This window comes from Myripristis murdjan, chromosome 6, assembly GCF_902150065.1.
Source record: "Myripristis murdjan chromosome 6, fMyrMur1.1, whole genome shotgun sequence".
Lineage (NCBI taxonomy): Eukaryota > Metazoa > Chordata > Actinopteri > Holocentriformes > Holocentridae > Myripristis > Myripristis murdjan.
Window position 1 is genome coordinate 33,294,252 of NC_043985.1, and position 21,029 is coordinate 33,315,280.

The following is a 21,029-nucleotide window of genomic DNA, read 5'->3' on the forward strand; positions in this document are numbered from 1 at the left end:
TTCACTATTTTTGGTAAATCTGGCCTCCTCTGAAATCTTGGAGACACCAGATCGTTATCATTATCATTATTATCATTATTGACAGTAATATTCATAGTACCGTATTGACCCGAATAAAAGACGACCCTGATTTTAAGAGGACCCCTCTTTTCAAGACCCTTTTTTGGAAAAATACTTTTTATATGGACATTCTGCCAGGAGCGGACTTACCATTAGGCAAAACTAGGCGGTGGCCTAGGGCCCCAAGTTCCTGAGGGCCCCATAAAACTCCTCATACACTTATGGTTAATACAGTTATTACTTATTTGCGCACATTAATTATGTTTTTGATTAAAATACTTTTGCTAAAATGCCAGCAGAATGCTTATGGTATTATGTGTGTCTCGGGGCCCCTGTTTTGTGTGTTGTCCTCTCATCTCAGAGGGCCCCATGCCTGCCTTTGCCTTGGGTCCCAAATTTCTTCAATCCGCCACTGCATTCTGCAACACCAGCCCATGCTAGCTTTGAACTCAGTGCGGGGTATGTTGAGCTCTGTGGCAACTTCAAGTGCTTTCTGCTGCATCACAGCCCTCGTAACGGGCAGTCCTTCACTACGTTTCTCATTCACAAAATTGCACACCCTCCTGTCAGTCTCGTTGAATCGACCAGTTTTTGGACCACGAAAAGTCCTTCTCTGGCTGTGGGCATTTTTTTTTTATTTTTTTTTTAGCTCTTCTTTCTGAGACCGCCACCGTCTCACATTGCACTCAGAGCCAGGGTTAAGGGATGTTTATTTACCTTGACAGTTTCGGAGGTAACTTCACAAAGCATCCAACTGACAGCCGGAGCGGCGTGTCAGCTGGCTGCTACATTCAACCGGGTAATCGCGCTTCGCATTTAACGATTTTGCGGAGGCAGGAGGAAAGTTGCATGATTTACGTTGTATCCACGTTCGCGCGCTGCGTGCGTGACCGTTCATGTGCTGGAGCACACCCCTTCCAACCGTGCCAGAGCGGGGAAGTGTACACATTCAAGCATGGAACACATGCAAGTACAATACATGTGTATTTGCTTAGACCCCCAATATAAGACGAGGGCGTTTTTTCAGGGCATTTTCAATGGAAAAAATATCGTCTTATATTCAGATCAATACGGTAATTAAATAAATACATGTACTGTGCTCAGTGCATTGGCTTCCCAGCTTTAAAGGTTCCATATGATTCAGTTTGATGATTTTCAATCTGTTCTGGCTCAGGGTGAAAAAAACATGTTCCTCATGGTGTTCTGTGAATACTCAAGTTTAACTACCTGAACCAAATAAATTATATTACATAAATAAAATACATTACAGCTGTAATGCTAACTGAGCTGCACACACCCAGCCCGCGAGCCCTGCTTCCATCCTTATGGAAACAAATCTGCTGTCAGAGCTATTAGACTGGGGGTCAAAGGTCACAAACAGCTGGTAACTCTTTAACAGTCAGTCAGTGCCAACAGATAAGGAGTTAAAGGAAACCACTTACACCACCAGACACTTAAGAAAGCTCAACTTTGCTTTTTGTGGGTCTGTGGGACGGGAAAGATAAACGGTTAATGTGTCATCAGCAGTGGGACGTGATGAGTAATCAGGCTCTTTAACGTTTAACAGCTCTGGGTTATTATAATATATTATTATAATATATTTTATAATAAAACACACCCACCCATCTACCGTCCCTTTTCCCTCCTCATTTGGTGTTTTAGTTTTTTGTGAGAATACTTTTGTTATCCACCTGTGGTAAAGAAAAAAAGAAAATTCTGCTGCATCCAAGTTTGTCTGGCTCGCAGGCCATCAGTAACCTGAGCAGGTGCAGCAGTCAGGCCCGGCTCGGCCCAGATGTCAGCATATCAGTGATGACTCAGGCTAAATTTTTGGATTATTTGTCCAAGAGGCAACATACTCCCCAGATTCATTGATCCATGCCGTGCAGTACAATATTTTCTTTATTATACCCGGCTGTGGTCAAGTTGAAGTATTTTCGTGTGTTTGGCAAAAGCACAGAGCCGTGAGTCAGGACTGCTTTCCCTGACATTTCACACTGAGGCACAAACACTTTGTGTTTCCTCGCTGAACATTTGATTCATAGAAGTTAAGTGTTTTCTCCTATAGGCATCCAGTTCTTATTCATTAATTTCTTCATTTATTATGAGTCTGGCATTATTCAGTTTTTATGATTGTCTTCCTCTCTGTCCTCCGTTTTTCTGTTTTGTTTTTTTTTTATTTGTTTTTAATTCTTAGGATTAGGATTTAAGATCAATTTATTTCATTATTATTTTTATGTATTTTTTAAAAAGTCCCTACACTAACATATAAACAAAATGACTGCATCACAGGCTGGATGTTTGAAGCCTGTGTGCAGCCCTGTGGGTTTCAGTGGGTTAAAGGTGAAGGAGGTAAAGGTGAGGAGAACCTGCTCAGTTCAAACGCTGCAAACTGCCCTGATTGGACAGATTTCAATCATTTTTTTGTGAGGGAGCCAATCAGAGCCACAGCTGATTGTGATGCGTTCCCTGGAGTGAAACCGCCTGGAGACTAAATCAAATTTTAGAATGTTATTAAACTTATTTGATCATATAACAAGGCAATTTTGAATTTGTAGTGCACAGCAGCTGTGAGGGGCTGTGTGCTGTGCTTTTTACCTGCTCAGGTGTCACTTGGGTCACTCAGCAGGCAGATCTCACATATCTCACCTGTGTGTGTGTGTGTTCAGGCATTTAGCCTCCACACACACAGATAACCACACACACAGATAACCACACACACAGATAACCAGTGGTGAGGCAGCAGACGAGAGCTGAAGCGCTTCAAAACGACTGAAAGCTGCAGCTCGACTCAGACGTCGTGTCGGGGTATCGAACCTACGACGTCCGGTCCGAGGCTGACCTTCCAGCACCGGGCCATCCTGACCCGCTCCTCTCAACAGGCACACTGTCCCGGGACAGTTTTATGACGGCCGGGTGGTAGGCGGAGGGAGACGTCAGGCGGAGGATGTGGGGCCGGCTCGGCAGAGGACTGTGGAGCTACCGCAGCGTCGCCCTCGCCGCCGCGACGCCGCTGCTGCTGCTGCCTCTTCCTCTCATCGGCAGGACGAAGGTGAGGCTGCCCTGCATGTGGACAAACACGCAACACACAGCAGTGAGATCAGAGCCATACGACGGCGTGTTAGGGCCAGTGTGTGTGTGTGTGTGTGTGTGTGTGTGTGTGTTAGAGCTGGATGAGGTGAGAGGTAATATTCCAAGAAAAAGAAAAATTTCTGAGATTTGAACAGACGATGGAAAAGACTCATGACCTGGATACAGACTGGATCACTGCACACACACACACACACACACACACACACACTCACCCAGGTCAACTGATTTGTCTGTTATCTCTCCTCTGATTGGACGTTATCAGTGTTAGCCCCGCCTTCACAGGTCTGGGTTAGCAGGTCACTGCTGCAGCTTCTCGTGGCTCAGCAGCTGTTAGCATCTGTTCCTGTCATCGGTCTGTCTGAACCAATCAGACGGGACCTGGAGCCAGATGTGATGCAGCATAAAGACCAACGAAGAAGAAGTCGCTGACAGAGGGAGGTGGTCGGGGTGTGGATGGACCAATCACACGGAGCTTCCAGAGACCCGGCATCCCGGTTGTGTTTGTTTTTAGCTAGCTAACATTAGTTGAGGTTAAGTTTGCTAACCTTAGCCCTGCACCGCTCCGGCAGCCCGGACGTCAGGCTCGTCCTGCTGAGCGAAACATCGCTGCAAAGTTCGGTTAAGTTTTGCCGAAGGAAAACCTGCCATGGCGATGTTCAGCTCGACCTCTGACCTCACAGCCTCATCAAACTTTACAGAGACAAACTAGAGAGCGAGGCCGTTCAGAGGAGCTCTGCTGGACTGACCATGAAGGCCACTTCCTGACACGTTTACACATCAGAGCCTCAACATCCAGTCACAGGAAGGTGCAGCTCTCACAGAGAATCTGCTAAAGTCAAAAGTTCAGACAGACGGATGATAGCAACAGATGCTAACAGCTTCTCAGCCACTAGAAGCTGCAACAGGGACCTGCTAACCCACACACACACACACACACACACACACACACACACACACACACACACACAACCAAAGCCATCCTGCCGTCTGTCTGCAGGCAGATGAGGAAATCATTTTGGCGTTTTCCAGCAAATTAAGCGACAGACACGCCTCATGTTTTCTGTCTCTGTGACGCCGCCGTCAGTTTTCAATCCCAGACCTTCTGCTCAAATCAATTTCCTCAAACAGATTCTGCCTGTCGTGGCAAGCTGATATATTTGTCTTCAGGGTGAAACACAGCTTCGCACTAATGTGAATTTAATCTTTTTTTTTTTTTTTTTGTCTTTCTGATCAAAGAGGCAGAGCCAGGGTTTCTGCAGGTTTCCTGTTCCTCATGAGGCTCAGGGCCCTGCTTCATACACAAACTGTTTTGTCTTACAAGCTGAGATTTCACAGGAAAAGGAGCTTTCTGTAGGTTTTCACTGGAAACAGGTTAAAGGTTAGTGCCTGTAACTTTGAGAACTGCCACCATGAAGTCACTCCTCCTACATTCCATACATTTAAAAACAGAGGATCAATTCATTTGACACTGAAATGACTTGAAAATAGAAAAGGTTGTGATTCAAAGAAGCAGCTTTTGCTGGGTCCAAAATTAACTTTTGGGCTCAACTGCAGGTGAACTGTGAAAATGTATCAGCCAATTTTTAATTTAACTTCCACCCGGTGCTCTGCTGTTTTCTGCTCTGTACACTCCCCAAAGTGTGTGTGTGTGTGTGTGTGTGTGTGTGTGGCTGTTGGAGAGAGAGTGAGAAATTATTTTTTATTTAGAGAAAAAAAAATATCTGGCCAGTGACCCCAATTTATTTTCCCACCAAACCTCAAATTGACCCTCATTTGGCTCTCGGAGGGTCTTAGTTCTCCTGACCCGCCTTCTTGTTGCTTTTGTCGTTAAGCTTCAGTTTAAATGAGTGAACGTTTTTCTTCTTCTCTGCTGTCTGCCTTCCTCTGCTTCTGTGTGACTCTTCCAGCTTTATTGCTCCTCTCTCCATAAACTGCAGAGCAATAAACCTGCGGCTGCAACACTGGAGACGGAATCTATCTGTTATCATTAGACTAAAATCGTTAGGCTAAATAAATGTGTGTCTGTGGTTTGTTACCACCCTTTTTAAAATAAATAAAATAACACACACTGTATGGACAAAAGTCTTGTTCAATTGTAGGAGCTTCTCTGAGCTCCCATTCTAAATCCAGAGGCATTGGGTGGGGAGACATGTGGGGTGGTGGTTGGGGTGGGGGTTCAGGAACCGAGGTTCGGGAAGGCGGGATGAGTTTCTAAACCAAAATCCTTTGAACCGAGGTTTTCCGGTTCGGTCAAAAACCGTAACAACCCTAACTTCTACCCACTATGAGCCTCGGCGCTCGGCGACCCCGCTCTGTCACTTTATGTGGTGCCGCCCCCTGGTGGCCGAGTCGCTGTGGTTCCTAAACGCTTCCACTTTGCAATAATCCCACTTCCAGCTGATGGTGGAATATCTAGGACGGAAGAAAGTTGAGCAGCTGACTTGTTGCAGCGGTGGCTTCCTGTTCCATCACTATTACAGCAGCACCTGAACTCAGTGAGCTCTTTAGAACCAGACACTCTGTCACTGATGTTGGGAAAGGCAGACTGCATGGCTGCTGCTGGAGGTTACACACCTGTGGGGACGGGACTGAAGGAAACACCTGAACTCACTGATTAACAGGTGTGTTCCAATACACTCCTGATCAAAATCTTAAGACCAGTTAAAAAATTGCAAGAATTTACATTTCGCACTGTTGGATCTTAAGAAGGTTCTAAGTAGAGCTTCAAAATGCAAAAAGAAGAAATGGGAGTGAGACAAAAAAAAATTGAGTAAGCAAACAACCATTAAACTGAAATAGGCTGTTCATCAGCTGATCAAAAGTTTAAGACCACTGCCTTTAAAAGCCCAAATCTTGGCAAAAATGTGGATTCAGTGTCATTTTCTGTCAGGTATCCACACTGTCATGACCTCCTGATGGCAAAGGCTAAAAAGCTTTCTTGTTAATCACCTCAAAAATTTGTTTTGGCATGCTTGATGCAAGTGTTTCCAGGAGGCTAGTGGGAATGTTGCTCCAAGTGGTGAAGAAGCTTCACGGAGGGCATCCACTGTTTGGAACTGGTGTCCATTTCTGTAAACTTCCCTTGCCATCCAACCCCAAATGTTCTCAGTTGGATTTAGATCAGGAGAACACGCAGGATGGTTCAAAAGAGTGATGTTCTTTCTCTGGAAGAAGTCCTTTGTCAGGTGGGCATTGTGAACTGCAGCGTTGTCCTGTTGAAAAACCCAGTCATGACCACACAGACGATGGCCTTCAGTCATGAGGGATGCCCCCTGCAACATCTCCACATAGCCAGCTGCTGTTTGACGCCTCTGCACAACCTGAAGCTCCATTGTTCCATTGAAGGAAAAAGCCCCCCAGATCATGATGGCGCCCCCTCCACTGTGCCATGTAGAAAACATCTCAGGTGGATCTCCTTGTCATGCCAGTAACGTTGGAAGCCATCAGGACCGTCAAGGTTACATTTTTTCTCATCAGAGAATACAACTTTCTTCCACCTTTCAGTGTCCCATGTTTGGTTCTCTCGTGCAAACTCCAAATGAGCAATTTTGTGCCGTTCAAGGAGACAAGGCCTTTGAAGACGTTTTTTGTTCTTAAAACCCTTCTCTTGCAGATGTCGTCTGATGTTTATGGGACTGCAGTTGGCACCAGTGACAAGCTTAATTTGGGCCGAGGATCGTCCCGTGTCTTGACGGACAGCCAATTGGATCCTCCGGCTCAGGGCCGGTGAAATTTTTTTGGGTCTTCCACTTGACTTTTTTGTTCCATAACCCTCAGGATCTTTTAGGAAGTTAAAAATGACTGTCTTACTGCGTCCAGCCTCAGCAGCAGTGGCACGCTGTGAGGGCCATGTTGTTGGGCCTTGTTGTTGAGCCTTGTTGTTGTGGAGCCTTGTTGTTGAGCCTTGCTGTTGGGCCTTGTTGTTGGGCCTTGTTGTTGGGCCTTGTTGGGCCTTGTTGTCGGGCCTTGCTGTTGGGCCTTGTTGTTGAGCCTTGTTGTTGGGCCTTGTTGGGCCTTGTTGTTGAGCCTTGTTGTTGAGCCTTGTTGTTGGGCCTTGTTGGGCCTTGTTGTCGAGCCTTGTTGTCGGGCCTTGTTGTTGGGCCTTGTTGTTGGGCCTTGTTGTTGGGTCTTGTTGTTGGGCCTTGTTGTTGGGTCTTGCTTATGCAGCTCAACAATCCGACCGCGTTCAGAGAGAGAAAGCTTTTTACCTTTTCCATCAGGAGGTCATGACAGTGTGGATACCTGACAGAAAATGACACTGAATCCACGTTTTTGCCAAGATTTGGGCTTTTAAAGGCTGTGGTCTTAAACTTTTGATCAGCTGATGAACAGCCTATTTCAGTTTAACGGTTGTTTGCAATAAATTGCTTACTCATTTTTTTTTTATTTTTTTTTTGTCTCACTCCCATTTCTTCTTTTTGCATTTTGAAGCTCTACTTAGAACCTTCTTCAGATCCAACAGTGCAAAATGTAAATTCTTGCAATTTCTCAACTGGTCTTAAGATTTTGATCAGGAGTGTATTTTTGTCAACTTTATATAATATAATAGGGCGGCACGGTGGTGCAGTGGTTAGCACTGTCACCTCACAATAAGAAGGTCCTGGGTTTGATTCCCACCCAAGGTCCTTTCTGTGTGGAGTTTGCATGTTCTCCCCGTGTCTGCGTGGGTTTCCTCCGGGCACTCCGGTTTCCTCCCACCGTCCAAAGACATGCAGGTCAGGTGAATTGGAGAAGCTAAATTGCCCCTACGTGTGTGTGTGAATGTCAGTGTCTGTCTGTCTGCCCTGTGATGGACTGGCGACCTGTCCAGGGTGTTTCACTGCCTTCGCCCTATGAGCGCTGGGATAGGCTCCAGCACCCCCCCACAGCCCTAGTGAGGATAAGCGGTTTAGAAGATGAATGAATGAATATAATATAATAATATATATTTAATATCAGCTTATATGTGTATATATAATATAATATACAGTAAGTGTGTGTATGTGTGTGTTCCTCCAGGTGGCAGAGTGCGCCTTCGTTCTGCTGCTCATGGCGGTGTACTGGCTGACTGAGGTGATGCCTCTGTCCATGACGGCCATGCTGCCCGCCGTGCTCTTCCCTCTGTTCGGCATCATGAAGTCTTCTGAGGTGAGGAGGGAGGCGACATAACACACCTTCACTTCTAACGAGCAAATTAAAAGCAGCCAATCACAGACGAGCTTCAGATGTTTCCAGCAGCTCCAGTGGAGTTTGATATATTTGGATGGTTTCCAAAGTGTGGTCTTGGGACCTCCAGGGGTACATGAAGGTCTTCTTAGTGGTCCTCAGCAAAATGAGGACAAGTTGAATTTCACTGTAAACTCCCTCTCTCTCTCTCTCTCTCTCTCTCTCTCTCTCTCTCTCTCTCTCCTTCTCTCTCTCTTTTCTCTCTCTCTCTCTCTCTCCTTCTCTCTCTCCTTCTCTCTCTCTCTCTCTCTCTCTCTCTCCGTCTCTCTCCCTCTCTCTCTCTCTCTCTCTCTCTCTCTCTCTCTCGCTCCACCAGGTGGCGAGCATGTATTTTAAGGATTTCCACTTCCTGTTGGTGGGGGTCATCTGCGTGGCCTCGGCCGTGGAGAGGTGGGGGCTCCACCGCAGAGTGGCACTGAGGCTCGTCATGCTGGTGGGAGTCGACCCCGCCTGGTGAGCGCCCCCTGCTGCCCGCTCTGTGCTGTTCAGTTCAGGGTCACAGGAGTGTCTGTCCCGCCTTCTCTCTGTGACCTTTGACCTCCTTCCAGAACTGAAGCTCACTCTCCTCGTTCATAAGTCACTCTGCAGAACAGCAGCAACTAAAACAAAATAGGAAAAATCTTTTTTAACCTTTTTATGTGAGATGAAATAAAGACCAAAAAGCTGAGATTAAATTTTAATAATCGTTATGTGGGTGTTTGGTTGTTGCAGCAGCAAATATTAATGACAGGATACAGCAAAGAGGAATATAATACCAACAGACATGGACATGGACCGGCAAGTCTGTATGACTTTTAGAAATGTGTCTCTCAGTCAGGAAAGTCTTTTTTCTTCTGTGTGGTTTCCGCTCTCAGACTGCGGCTGTGATTCTGACCTCCGTGTCGTCTGCAGGCTGATGCTGGGCTTCATGTCCGGCTGCGCCTTCCTCTCCATGTGGGTCCACAACACCTCCGCCGTTACCATGGTGATGCCCATCGTGGAGGCCATGATCCAGCAGGTGCTGAAGGCGGAGGGGGAGCCGGCCGCCGGGGAAGACAACGCCGGCCTGCAGCTGGACGGTAGCCGGGACACATCACACCTCACACCATCCACTTCCTGTCCTCACCTATCCAAACAGTCACTGGGGGGCGGAGCCTATCCCGCACAGGGTGGAAGTCTCACTCACCTCAGTGATATTTAGATTAGAAGAGAGAAATATACATCTTCAGAAAAATAAAGCAAAAAACAAAAAACATTTAAATGATTCTGGAGTTATTCTGGAACATTCTTTAATTATTATGAACCTTTAGTTCTGCAGATGATCCCTGTCAGGGTTGAAAAATATTTATTTTTTCAGAGCAGCTCAGTCAAAAACAGCACCCCTGACCCAAAGCGCAGTCCCAGCTGCACCTCATCATATCACACAATCCTCTGCTAACTGACGTACAAATCACTTTAAAAATGAGTGTAATATTCGAGGCACAGCAGCAGCAGCAGTGTGAGGCGTTCATGGACCTCTGTTGTGTTTGCAGAAAGAGTCGAGCTCGAGGAAGAGAAGGACAGAGTGAGGTGAGTGAAGGGCGGTGCTGATCATTATTACAAAAAATAAATAACAAAGTACCTCTGTTTCTACTGCAGAGGGACAGTATTTCTATTGTGTGTGTGTGTGTGTGTGTGTGTGTGTGTGTGTGTGTGTGTGTGTGTGTGTGCGTGTGTGCGTGTGTGTGTGCGTGTTCCTCTCTCTCTCAGCACAGAGCAGCAGCCGGATGCTCCTGAACAGACAGACGCTCACATCCAGATGCAGACAGTGTCAGAGCCTGTGGTAGGAGCATCACTGACACATAATGACACTACAGCTGCTACACTAATATTACCACTAATATTATCACTATCACTCAGAAATATGAGAAATATTACTCAGTCTGGCTCAGCCACACTGTTTGGTTTGGCTATATTCACATATAAAAAACTTTACAAGTGAGGGAGAACTGCCTAAAAACCCTCAAGGGGCTTGAAAAGTGGCGTCTCCGTGCAGCATCACTGGAAATAATCTCAGAAATGAAATACACACAATTTATACCTGTAATTAAAAAGTAAAAGAAAAAGATAAACAATGAAAGCGTAATATAGCGGAGTACTTTAACAAGTTTGATTGGTGGCATGTGATTGGATCAACCATCTGCCAATCATTAGCTAACTGTCCAATCAAATTGACTTCATAGATCGCTAACCATGACATGAAAATTTGGTGATGGCATTTATGTTGGAACTGACAAACAGCAAAACTAAGCACACTTTGTACACACTTTGAGTTTACTTTAGTCCGTTTTGTAAGAACACAATATCGTGTCAGCTGGTTTTCTACACTGACATTTCTAAAGTCTAGTTTTTGTTTTTATTACAGTTAACTAAAATGCTTCCTGTTAAGTTTTGATTAACTCTAATACCCTTGATTTTAACTGGTTTGTTTGTTTTCACATTTTCTGATCTTTTTGAAATATTGATGATGATGTTTTAAGGAATGGGTCATGCTTGCATGACTGGACAGACATGTGTTCATTCAGTCATTAATTCATTCATTACTAATATAACTACCACGGCTGGTAGAACTCGAGCTGCCTCTCTCTCGTGCTCCTGCCTCTCCCGCTCTCAGCTCCTCCTGTGTTTGACCTGCCGCTCGCAGGTCACAGCCTGCAGGACCAGGAGGGATCAGCTGATGTGTAAAGCCCTGAGCATCAGCATCGCCTACTCATCCAACATCGGAGGCATCGCCACCCTGCCGGGGACCTCGCCCAACCTCATCTTCTCAGAGTACATCAACCAGTGAGTGACCGCTGCAGAGCCCGCTGCATGCTGGGAAGAGAATCAGTGAGAGGCAAAGGGCTCTGTGTTATCGCTCTGAGCTCCTGCTCTGCAGAGCTGCAGCTCCTTCAGGCTCCACGTTCACTGTGGACTAAAGTCTGTCTGCTCCAGGCTCCTGGCTCTAAAGGCTCGTCCTGAGTCTCTTCATTAGTCCTGGCTGTGTTTTGGGCGTAACATGCAGTAAACCAATCAGAGCACCATCTCCCATCCCCTTTAACAGCCAGGTGTGTCACACCTTGGTGGGTTGCTGTTCTAATGGAGGATTCTCCAGGTGAGAAGAAAGCTTCTCTGCAGAGGAGACGGATCTGCACCAAGTGAAAAGGACAGCTGAGCCGTTTGGAATTAGAAAAGACACTTGAGACGTGCGTGGAGCCGGGTGTCAGATAGTCCTCAGAGAAAAAAATCACAAACGCATGATTTCAGTATCTTCATCTATGTGCAGCTTGGTATGTACTAACAACAAAGCTGTGAAGCATGCTGGGTACATTCATCCTGCTGGACAAAACAACCTTAAAAAACAAAACCTGTATCTTATCTGTCTTTTAATATCCGATGCAGGATTTACCCAGAGTGCAACTGCATCAACTTTGGGAACTGGCTGCTGCTGTGCCTGCCGGTCAGCGTGCTGATGCTGCTGTTGTCATGGATATGGCTGCACTGGCTGTTCATTGGCTCAGAGTGAGTCTTAATTAACATACAGACACATGTGACCTGCTCTGGACACCACTTCCTGTTTTGTTAACACTTGTTATATATTGTTATAACTACTTTCCTTGTAGTTTTATAGTCGTCGTAAATTATTCAGCCTTATGCTGCTGATGATGTGATTTCCCCTTTTTTACTTTATCGAGTCACGATCAAGATTGTAAAGTATCACATAAGATCACAGGACAGCTGCTTTGCCAGCTGAGACACCGACGCAGGAGTAACACTTTACCTGTCCTTATCTGTAATATACTGTGTCTGTGTTCACCCAACACACACACACACACACACACACACACACAGCTTCAGCTTCCTGTGGCGGTGTGGCAGGGAGCGATCGGAGAGAGCGAAGGCAGCGAGCAGAGTGATAGAAGAAGAGTACAGAGCTCTGGGGCCGATGAGGTGAGCACTCATTCATTCATTCATTCATCCATCCATCCATTCAGTGACACTTTGATTTGTATTGGTTCATGCTTTCATTTGTTCATCCGCTGACCTTGTCCTCCATTCATGTTTCATCTATTCACCCATTTGTCCTCCCCCCAGCCCCCAGGAGGTTCTGACCCAGTCCGTCTTCCTGCTGATGGTTCTGCTGTGGCTGAGCAGAGATCCAGGCTTCCTGCCCGGCTGGGCCTCGCTGCTCCCCCAGTGAGTCTCATCCTGGAGCTTTAACCCCCTCCACTTCCCCTTTAACTTCCTCCACTTCCCCTTTAACCCCCTCCACTTCCCCTTTAACCTCCTCCACTTCCCCTTTAACCTCCTCCACTTCCCCTTTAACCTCCTTCACTTCCCCTTTAACCCCCTCCACTTCCCCTTTAACCCCCTACACTTCCCCTTTAACCTCCTCCACTTCCCCTTTAACCTCCTCCACTTCCCATTTAACCTCCTCCACTTCCCATTTAACCTCCTCCACTTCCCCTTTAGCCTCCTCCACTTCCCCTTTAACCTCCTCCACTTCCCCTTTAACCCCCTCCACTTCCCATTTAACCTCCTCCACTTCCCCTTTAGCCTCCTCCACTTCCCCTTTAACCTCCTCCACTTCCCCTTTAACTTCCCCTTTAACCCCCTCCACTTCCCCTTTAACCCCCTCCACTTCCCATTTAACCTCCTCCACTTCCCCTTTAACCTCCTCCACTTCCCCTTTAGCCTCCTCTACTTCCCCTTTAACCTCCTCCACTTCCCCTTTAACTTCCCCTTTAGCCTCCTCCACTTCCCCTTTAACCCCCTCCACTTCCCCTTTAGCCTCCTCCACTTCCCCTTTAACCCCCTCCACTTCCCCTTTAGCCTCCTCCACTTCCCATTTAACCCCCTCCACTTCCCCTTGAACCTCCTCCACTTTCCCCTTTAACTTCCCCTTTAACCCCCTCCACTTCCCCTTTAACTTCCTCCACTTCCCCTTTAACTTCCTCCACTTCCCCTTTAACCTCCTGCACTTCCCCTTTAACCCCCTCCACTTCCCCTTTAACTTCCCCTTTAACCCCCTCCACTTCCCCTTTAACTTCCTCCTTTAACCTCCTGCACTTCCCCTTTAACCCCCTCCACTTCCCCTTTAACCTCCTCCACTTCCCCTTTAACTTCCCCTTTAACCCCCTCCACTTCCCCTTTAACTTCCTCCTTTAACCTCCTCCACTTCCCCTTAACCTCCTGCACTTCCCCTTTAACTTCCTCCTTTAACCTCCTCCACTTCCCCTTTACCCCCTCCACCTCCCCTTTAAAATCCTCCTTTAATCCCCTCCACTTTCCCTTTAACTTCCTCCTTTCACCTCCTCCACTTCCCCTTTAACCTCTTCAACTTCCCCTTTATCGCCCTCCACTTCCTCTTTAACTTCCCCCACTTCCCCTTTAATCCTCCTCTCTTTCCTCCATTTCTCCTTAAACTTCCTCCTTTGACTTCCTACATTTCCCCTTTAACTTCCTCCACTTCTCCTTTCCTCCTCTCCACTTCCCTTTAACTTCCTCCTTTCCCCCTTTCAACTTATTCCACTCCAGTTTAAACCTCCTCCATTTCCCCTTTAACTTCCCCCCACTTCGCTTTAACCTCCTCCACTTCCCATCAAAAAATAATAATTCCATTCACTCTCATGTCAGCTGAAACTCGTAGTTTCCTCTCAGCCTTCTAACTCTTAAAGTTAAGGGTTTTTACAGAGCTAGCCAAACAGATCCAGCAGGAGTCCTGTCAGATCACTGTTTGTGTTTGGACCAGGTTCTCCAGCTGCACCACCGACGCCACTGTGGCTCTCCTGCTGGGCCTCCTCCTCTTCATCATCCCCGCCCACGGACCCAACAACAAATTCGGTGCGTGCACAACCGCTGTTTGAATTTTCCTTTTACATGCAGGTAAGGGGCGTGTAACTTTCATTTCAATAAAAGTACAAAATGGATTTTATTTGTACGGCACATTTCAAAGTACTCAGACACTCTGTAGCAAGAAAAGAAAACATAGAGTAACATTAAATGAAACCCTGAGTGGTGATTCATGATTGATGCTTCATAGCAGTGTACACACAACAAGAACCATGAGATGTAGGACAGAGAAGGTAGAAAACTGCGTCTTAAAGGCTGCAGCGAGCGTCCGTCCTGCAGCGCTCGGTCTCAGGCTGCCTCCTCTCTCCCTGCAGAGGCCATGATCCGCTGGACGGACTTCCAGGCCTCCATGCCGTGGGAAGTCGCTCTGCTGGTGGGCGGAGGCTTCGCGCTGGCCGAAGGCACCAAGGTGACAGTCTGCGTCTTTGTTTTGTTTTAAGTCATTTGACAGCAGACTGGGTGAGTCACGAGCACAGAGATAAACCTGACTGGACTTGTAGAGGATGTAGAGGATTGATATGGCTTTATGTTTTTTTTTGGTTTGCTGTCCTAATCCTGGTCTCCAGCTGGAAGTCTCACACTGCCTTTACATGAGCTTCAGTAGTAAGATCTTTCACCGCGTATGGAAAGCTATGTGATTTCTCAGATTCCATGTAAGCGGACGGTCGGTTTCCATAACCGGAGTAAAGGATTAAGAGAAATCGGGTTAAAGGGATACTCCAACCTATTAGGTAAAATCCCCTTTTTTCCGACTTCCCCAGACTGAGACAAGAGATCCCAACACCTTGGGATTTAAAGCCAAAGCAGAGAGGTTTGAGGTTTGAGGTTTGAGGTTTGAGGTTTGAGGAGAAGTGAATTAGTGGTGGATCTTCCTCAGCGGTCCTTCAGCGGTGTGAGGATCACTGAGACAGACGGAAGGAGAAATGTGTTCAAAGGTTACAGCGCCACTATCTGACTTCTCCTCAAACCAACCAAGTTTTTTTTTTTTTTTTTTTTTTAGATATTCCAAGCCATGTATTTCAAATCCACACGATCCTCTGTTTAAGTCAGACAGCCTCAGAGCTGCTGGAAGGTTTATTTTTTCACTTTGACAGAGCCAGGCTAACAATTCCCAAAGACTTTAAGTCTTTATGCTAAGCTAACAGGAAATGAACCACTGGATGTACAGAGGGGAAAATGCTATCAAACATCTTGTCTCAATCTGGGGAAGTTGAGTTAAGGGGACTTTGCCCAAAACACTGGAATATTCCTTTAAGACATCTTAATTTCTCCTGGAGAAACCGGACCAGTGTGCCATGTGTGCGCTTCAGATTTCTGTAGGTTACCTGAAGGCTTTTTCCACAACACACACTGTCCGACGCTCAGGAGAGTAAAAACTCACCGTCTACAGTCACTGAGGAACACTTAATAATTTTATGTCAACTTTACATCTGATAAAAATATGACCAGAGTGAAAAACACATCTGCCACCCCTGTCTGCGAAGCCCCCACATGACGAGGCCGGCTGACGGGCTGGCACACTGCTGTCACCATGGTAACAGTGTGTGTGTGTGTGTGTGTGTGTGTGTGTGTGTGTGAGGGGGATGCATGTATACTGTGATGTTTGAGTAATTAGAGAGAGGTAACACATGTAAACACAAGATGTTACCCGATTTCCTGCCATAACCCGGTTACTCGCAATAAGCTGGTGTCTGGTTGTCATGGAAACGTGGTGATAGTTATTTACCACCGCAGCTGCTGTGCCGTCTCTGTGCTGCGGCGAGGAAACACCTGACCTCTCCATCAGCGGCTGCAAAGGTCAAACTTCCCACACTCGCGGACGACGTGATGGAAACTGCCGACGAGCGTCACCGTGATCAAAAATGAATTTTCTCACGTTCGGCAAAACGCTTGGGACTGAAAACATCCACCGAATTAAACCGTGCAAACAAAGACGTGCAAGGTAGAAAAATTTCTAATTAGGTTTGATTATAGAGCGCATTGAATTAAAAATGTGAGAGTCCATTTGTACATGAAAAAAAAAGATTCCAGAACACACACTGACCCAGAAAGAGACCGCATCAACTTTATTCTCCGGCCTTTGTGCCGCCTGCCAATCAACGCTGCCGTTACCATGGAAACGGCTGCACTATGAATAGAATTAATTGCGGGCTGCTGAAGACAAAATCAACTTCATAAAACGTTTCATGGCAGCGACCTTAATTGTCTGCTGCAGATTATAGATTACAGTTTGTGACTGAGCCTCCTCACAGAGTTCATGAAATTTAAATGTAATTCTACATGAGATATTATTCTGCACCGAACCACAGGAAAGTCAAGTCTAGTCATTTTTATTTCTATAGCACATTTATAAACAACAGGAGTCGACCCAGAGTGCTTTGCAGTGGCGGCAGAAGGGTTTGCAATGAAAGAGAGAAAACATAAACGCCAAGACTAAAATGGAAAACACCGAGGAGAGAAACAAGCCAAATGAAAATCTGAGATTAAAATAAGAAATTAAGGCCAGAAAAAGCTGAGAGAAACTGATTAGTCCAGCAAACAGGCGGTCAGCGAGCAGCCTGCCAGCAGGCGGGATCAGGCAGCAAAATCTGCTGAGTCGCTTTACGATACAAAACAGGAAGAGGGCGCTGTTCTTCCAGAGCGGGCGGAGCTAAAGCTGGAGGCGCCGAGGCTGATGGGAAATGCTGTGTTTGCATGCATGAATACATTTACTGTGTGTGTGTGTGTGTGGGGGGGGGGGGGTATCTGCTGCAGCACTTTTATTTTGTCAGAGAACAGAGCAGAGCCGTGTGTTTACACTGATCACTGGTGTGCGTGTGTGTGTGTGTGTGTATCTCTGTGTGTAGATATTTGTGTATTTGCAGGCAGAGGCCAGCATAGCATCTATGTTTGCATGCATGAATACATTTACTGTGTGTGTGTGTGCGCGCGCATGTGTGTGTGTGTGTGTGTGCAGGTGTCTGGCCTGTCGTCCTGGGTGGCAGAGCTGCTGACTCCCTTGGGTGATCTGCCGGTTTTGGCCACGGTTGCGGTCGCCTGCGTCATCGTCACCACGGTAACGGAGGTGGCCAGCAACGCCGCCACCATCACCGTCTTCCTGCCCGTCCTCGGCCCGCTGGTGGGTTCACATGGAGAAAGGCAATAAGCAACTTCACAAGAGACGAGCCACAAAATTTGCAGGACATTAGCAAAAAGAAAATGACCTGAAAAACAAAAAGAAAAGTAAAGACAATAACAAACATCTAACATCAAAAAATAAAAAAAATAGGAGAAAGAAAAATAACAAAACTGCACCAGACGTGGCAGCACACAGCAGCGCCCCCTGCAGGCCACACAGGAGCCACATGGCGTCCTGATGGCGGTGTTTTCGGGCTGACGGTGTGTTTGTGTGTCTCCGGCTCGCAGGCTGAGGCGATCCACGTCAACCCGCTCTACATCCTGATACCCACAACCCTCTGCACCTCCTTCTCCTTCCTGCTGCCCGTGTCCAACCCCCCCAACGCCGTCGTCTTCGCCTACGGACACCTGAGCACCGTCGACATGGTCAGTTCTGCGTGTCGCCACTGACGTCCCGAATCCATCTGATTCCGATTCACAGAGTCCCGAATCAGTGTGATCTCTGTGTTGATTCAGTATTGGTTCAGTCAGAGATGTTTCAATCACAAATGAAAGAGATTATTATTAAAGAGATTCTCAGAAAGCAAACTCTAAGAAACTCTCTAACCTGGTGCATTATTAATAATATTAATGTCTACATTTAGAATTCAAGTCACAGCCGTTGCATTAATCTACTTTTTCTTCAACATGACCAACAGCAGGCAACACGACATCATGCAACTCCACAGACTCAGGAAAAAAAACATCAAAAGATCGATTCAGGGGTTAAATGAATCGATGATCAGTTTGTTATGATGAAGATTGATTGGAAATGATTTTTGAGTAACTGAACTGAGCCGTAGTTCTGTGTGAAACGAGTGCGGAGGTTTGATTCCACGAGTTACTCACCATTTAACGATTCCTTATAAGAAAATGGCTGCACAGTGTTTTTATTATTAACTCTGCCATCGATATGTTTTTGCCCTGAGCTGTTTCTACAATGCATGCTGGTCCGCTGTGTCAGTGTGATGATGAAGATGATGATGATGATGATGATGATGATGATGATGATGATGATGATGATGATGATGATGATGGTGGTGGTCCTCGCTGCAGGTGAAGGCGGGGCTTGGCGTGAACCTGATCGGCGTCCTGGCCGTGCTATTGGCCGTGACGACGTGGGGAGTTCCTTTATTTTCTCTGGACTCGTATCCTGATTGGGCGCCGGTTCTCCCCGGCTTCAACTCCACGGCACCGTGACGATGTTCCTGCTCTGGTTCTCAAAGCGGGGCCCGGGGACCCCGGGGGGCCCTGGAGGAGGTTCCTCATGTAACAGTTAGCTGTGGCAGAGCGATTTGATTGGACGAGGCGTTCCATCAGAGCTGATAAAAGCACTCTGACATTTTACTGTGACGTGTCCACGAAACTGACACCTTTCTAGCAATAATATGAAATAATGAATTGTTGTCAGGAGAGGACGAGTGACAGGAAACAAGCCGTATGTCTGCGTCCTGTGTTTTTCTGTGCGTTTGTTTGTTTGGCTCCCTCTGCTGGGGGTCCCGGGACACTGCACTGCCTTGAATAACAGCTGTGTTGGAAGCTGATGATTAGTGGTGTAATCAACTTTCTCTGTCATAATGTAGGCTTTTTGTGTTTTTATGCTTTTTATGTTCTTTTAAATAGAGGTTTTACGTGAGAATTTTGACATTAAAGTCGCCCTCAAGTCATTAATTAAATGCTTAAAGGGCCTTAAAATAATCTCTGTTCGTCAGTATTACATATTTAAAAGGTTTTCTTCCATGAAAAAACATCCCGTGTGCCTTAAATCAAGTTCTAAATCTGGCCCTCATTAAAATGTGCAGACCCGGTGAATAATGGGCCCCTTGGTGCGACTCAGCTCAGCTCTACAGGCTTTTACCTTTCTGGGTTTTGTTTTCCACTGCAGATAAACTCCTCACAGTGAATCAGTCAGTCTCAGTCTGAAGTTCTTTCATGACACCTTTTACTATCGGCTCGGCTCGCCTGGACCCCAAAAGTCTTTCTTCACTACGTGTTTACAAAAATCCTCTCTGACGGGTTTCTCTGGAGGAAAAGTTCAGATCCAGTCAGACGGTGACATGGCAGCGCCGCAGAGCTCTGACTGTGTCGTCCAGAGGAGGAGGAGGAGACTGAGGCTCTGACTGACAGGACCTCAAGGCTTTTGTTCCCACGTGAGAAGAACGTGACACCTGACCTTTCAGCCGTGATGTAGAGGAGGAAGGATGAACTCTGAGCTGCAGAGGAAACGCTGGACGTGAGTCTGACGGCCAGTTCCCAGACACTAATCAGGTGTGAGATTCTGAGAAAAAACACTCTGAATTTTCAGCATTAAAGTCGCAAATTTATGAGAAAAAACTTGGATATTCTCCAAGATTAAAGTGGTAAATTTGTGAGAAAAAAACTCACACACAGTGAAACTCGTGTTTCTCCTCCTGTGGGATTCAGCCAGAAGGAAATCCTGCTGGTTTGAGTCCAGAATCCCAGTCTCCTCCTCAGCGTCTGGACTCTGAAGAGACAAAAAACAAAAAACAGATTTCCCGCTCAGCGCGGGCTGCACGCTGTGCGATCCGCAGCCCGGAAACACAACAAGACCAACATGATCTGCTTTGCGGCAAGCAGGCAGCCCTCGTTGTTGCCATGGTAACAGTCATGTCATTAGATCCCGACCTGGATCCGTTCTGCAGTGTGGAGAAGGCCAGTCTGTCTCTTCCAGCTGCACAGAATCTGAACCCTTCATGTCAGCGTGTTGAAAACATCAGAGAGTCACTGCCACCTGGTGGCCACAGAGCAGAACTGCTCCCAGCAGCTCAGAGCCTCACTGAACATTCAATTAAACTGCTAACACACACACACACACACACACACACACACAAAATGTGGACCTTAACGTCAAGACAGGAAGCTGAGAGGCAGACACCCTGCAGCTTTCTGTCTGTCTGTCTGTCAGTCTGTCTGTCTTTGTGTCTGTCTGTCTCTCTGTCTGTGTCTGTTAGTCAGTCTGTCCTTCTGTCTGTCTGTCTGTCTGTCTGTGTGTCCGTCTGTCCTTCTGTCCGTCAGTCTGTCAGTCACTCTGTCTGTCTGTCTGTCTGTCTGTCTGTCTGCTCTCCGTCACTGAAGCAGGAGAAAGGTCCAGGAGCCCTTCCTGTCTCTGTGAGTGACGTGACAGACAGTTTGACACCTGGTTGGAGCGTCCAGACGGAGACACACCTGTAGAAATCTGACTGGGCTCACATCTCACACCTGCTCCAGATGTGCCTGTCATTTTTACACATGCACATGTTTGATCTTCAGCATTTTAAACTAGTTTTCTTTTATTTTCTTTATTTTTTTGATTGGATTTGGGTTTTTTCCCCCTCAGTTTTGGCTCAATTTTCTGTGTCCTCCGGGATCTATTTCTTCTCCCTCCGCGGTGTGTGTGTGTGTGTGTGTGTGTGTGTCCCTGTGCAGCAGCTGTCTGCTCACACGGACACTCACACACACACACACACACACACACACACACACACACACACACACACACACACACACACACACAGATCACGGACTTATCAGGATCCTGCCACACGGGCTCTGCGGAGGCCCATCCCACATGTTGCTCTCCGTTACAGCCGAAGATCGTCTATTTTAAAAGACGCATCACTCAACAAGCAAATTAAATCCCCACGGCAAAAGTAGCCCGCACACGT

At 46.7% G+C, this 21,029-nt stretch overlaps 1 protein-coding gene across 1 annotated transcript; it reads left to right on the plus strand.

The window, feature by feature from the left end:
* The first annotated feature begins 429 nt into the window (after positions 1-429).
* On the plus strand, positions 430-19,253 carry slc13a1 (solute carrier family 13 member 1). The gene is made up of 16 exons (XM_030053183.1): positions 430-448; positions 3,030-3,112; positions 8,152-8,280; positions 8,675-8,811; positions 9,250-9,416; positions 9,870-9,906; positions 10,087-10,159; positions 11,021-11,160; positions 11,758-11,877; positions 12,208-12,306; positions 12,451-12,552; positions 14,108-14,199; positions 14,523-14,617; positions 17,165-17,326; positions 17,614-17,751; positions 18,421-19,253. The coding sequence occupies exons 1-16, from the start codon at positions 430-432 to the stop codon at positions 18,562-18,564; spliced, it is 1,737 nt and encodes a 578-aa protein (XP_029909043.1). The 3' UTR covers positions 18,565-19,253.
* Positions 19,254-21,029: the final 1,776 nt, after the last annotated feature.

What these genes read in the sequence shown, in the direction of transcription:
- slc13a1 (XM_030053183.1), top strand. An exon ending in CTCTCATCGGCAGGACGAAG is followed by an intron (nt 3,113 to 8,151) that starts GTGAGGCTGCCC and finishes GTGTTCCTCCAG; the next exon opens with GTGGCAGAGTGCGCCTTCGT. An exon ending in TGGGCCTCGCTGCTCCCCCA is followed by an intron (nt 12,553 to 14,107) that starts GTGAGTCTCATC and finishes TGTTTGGACCAG; the next exon opens with GTTCTCCAGCTGCACCACCG.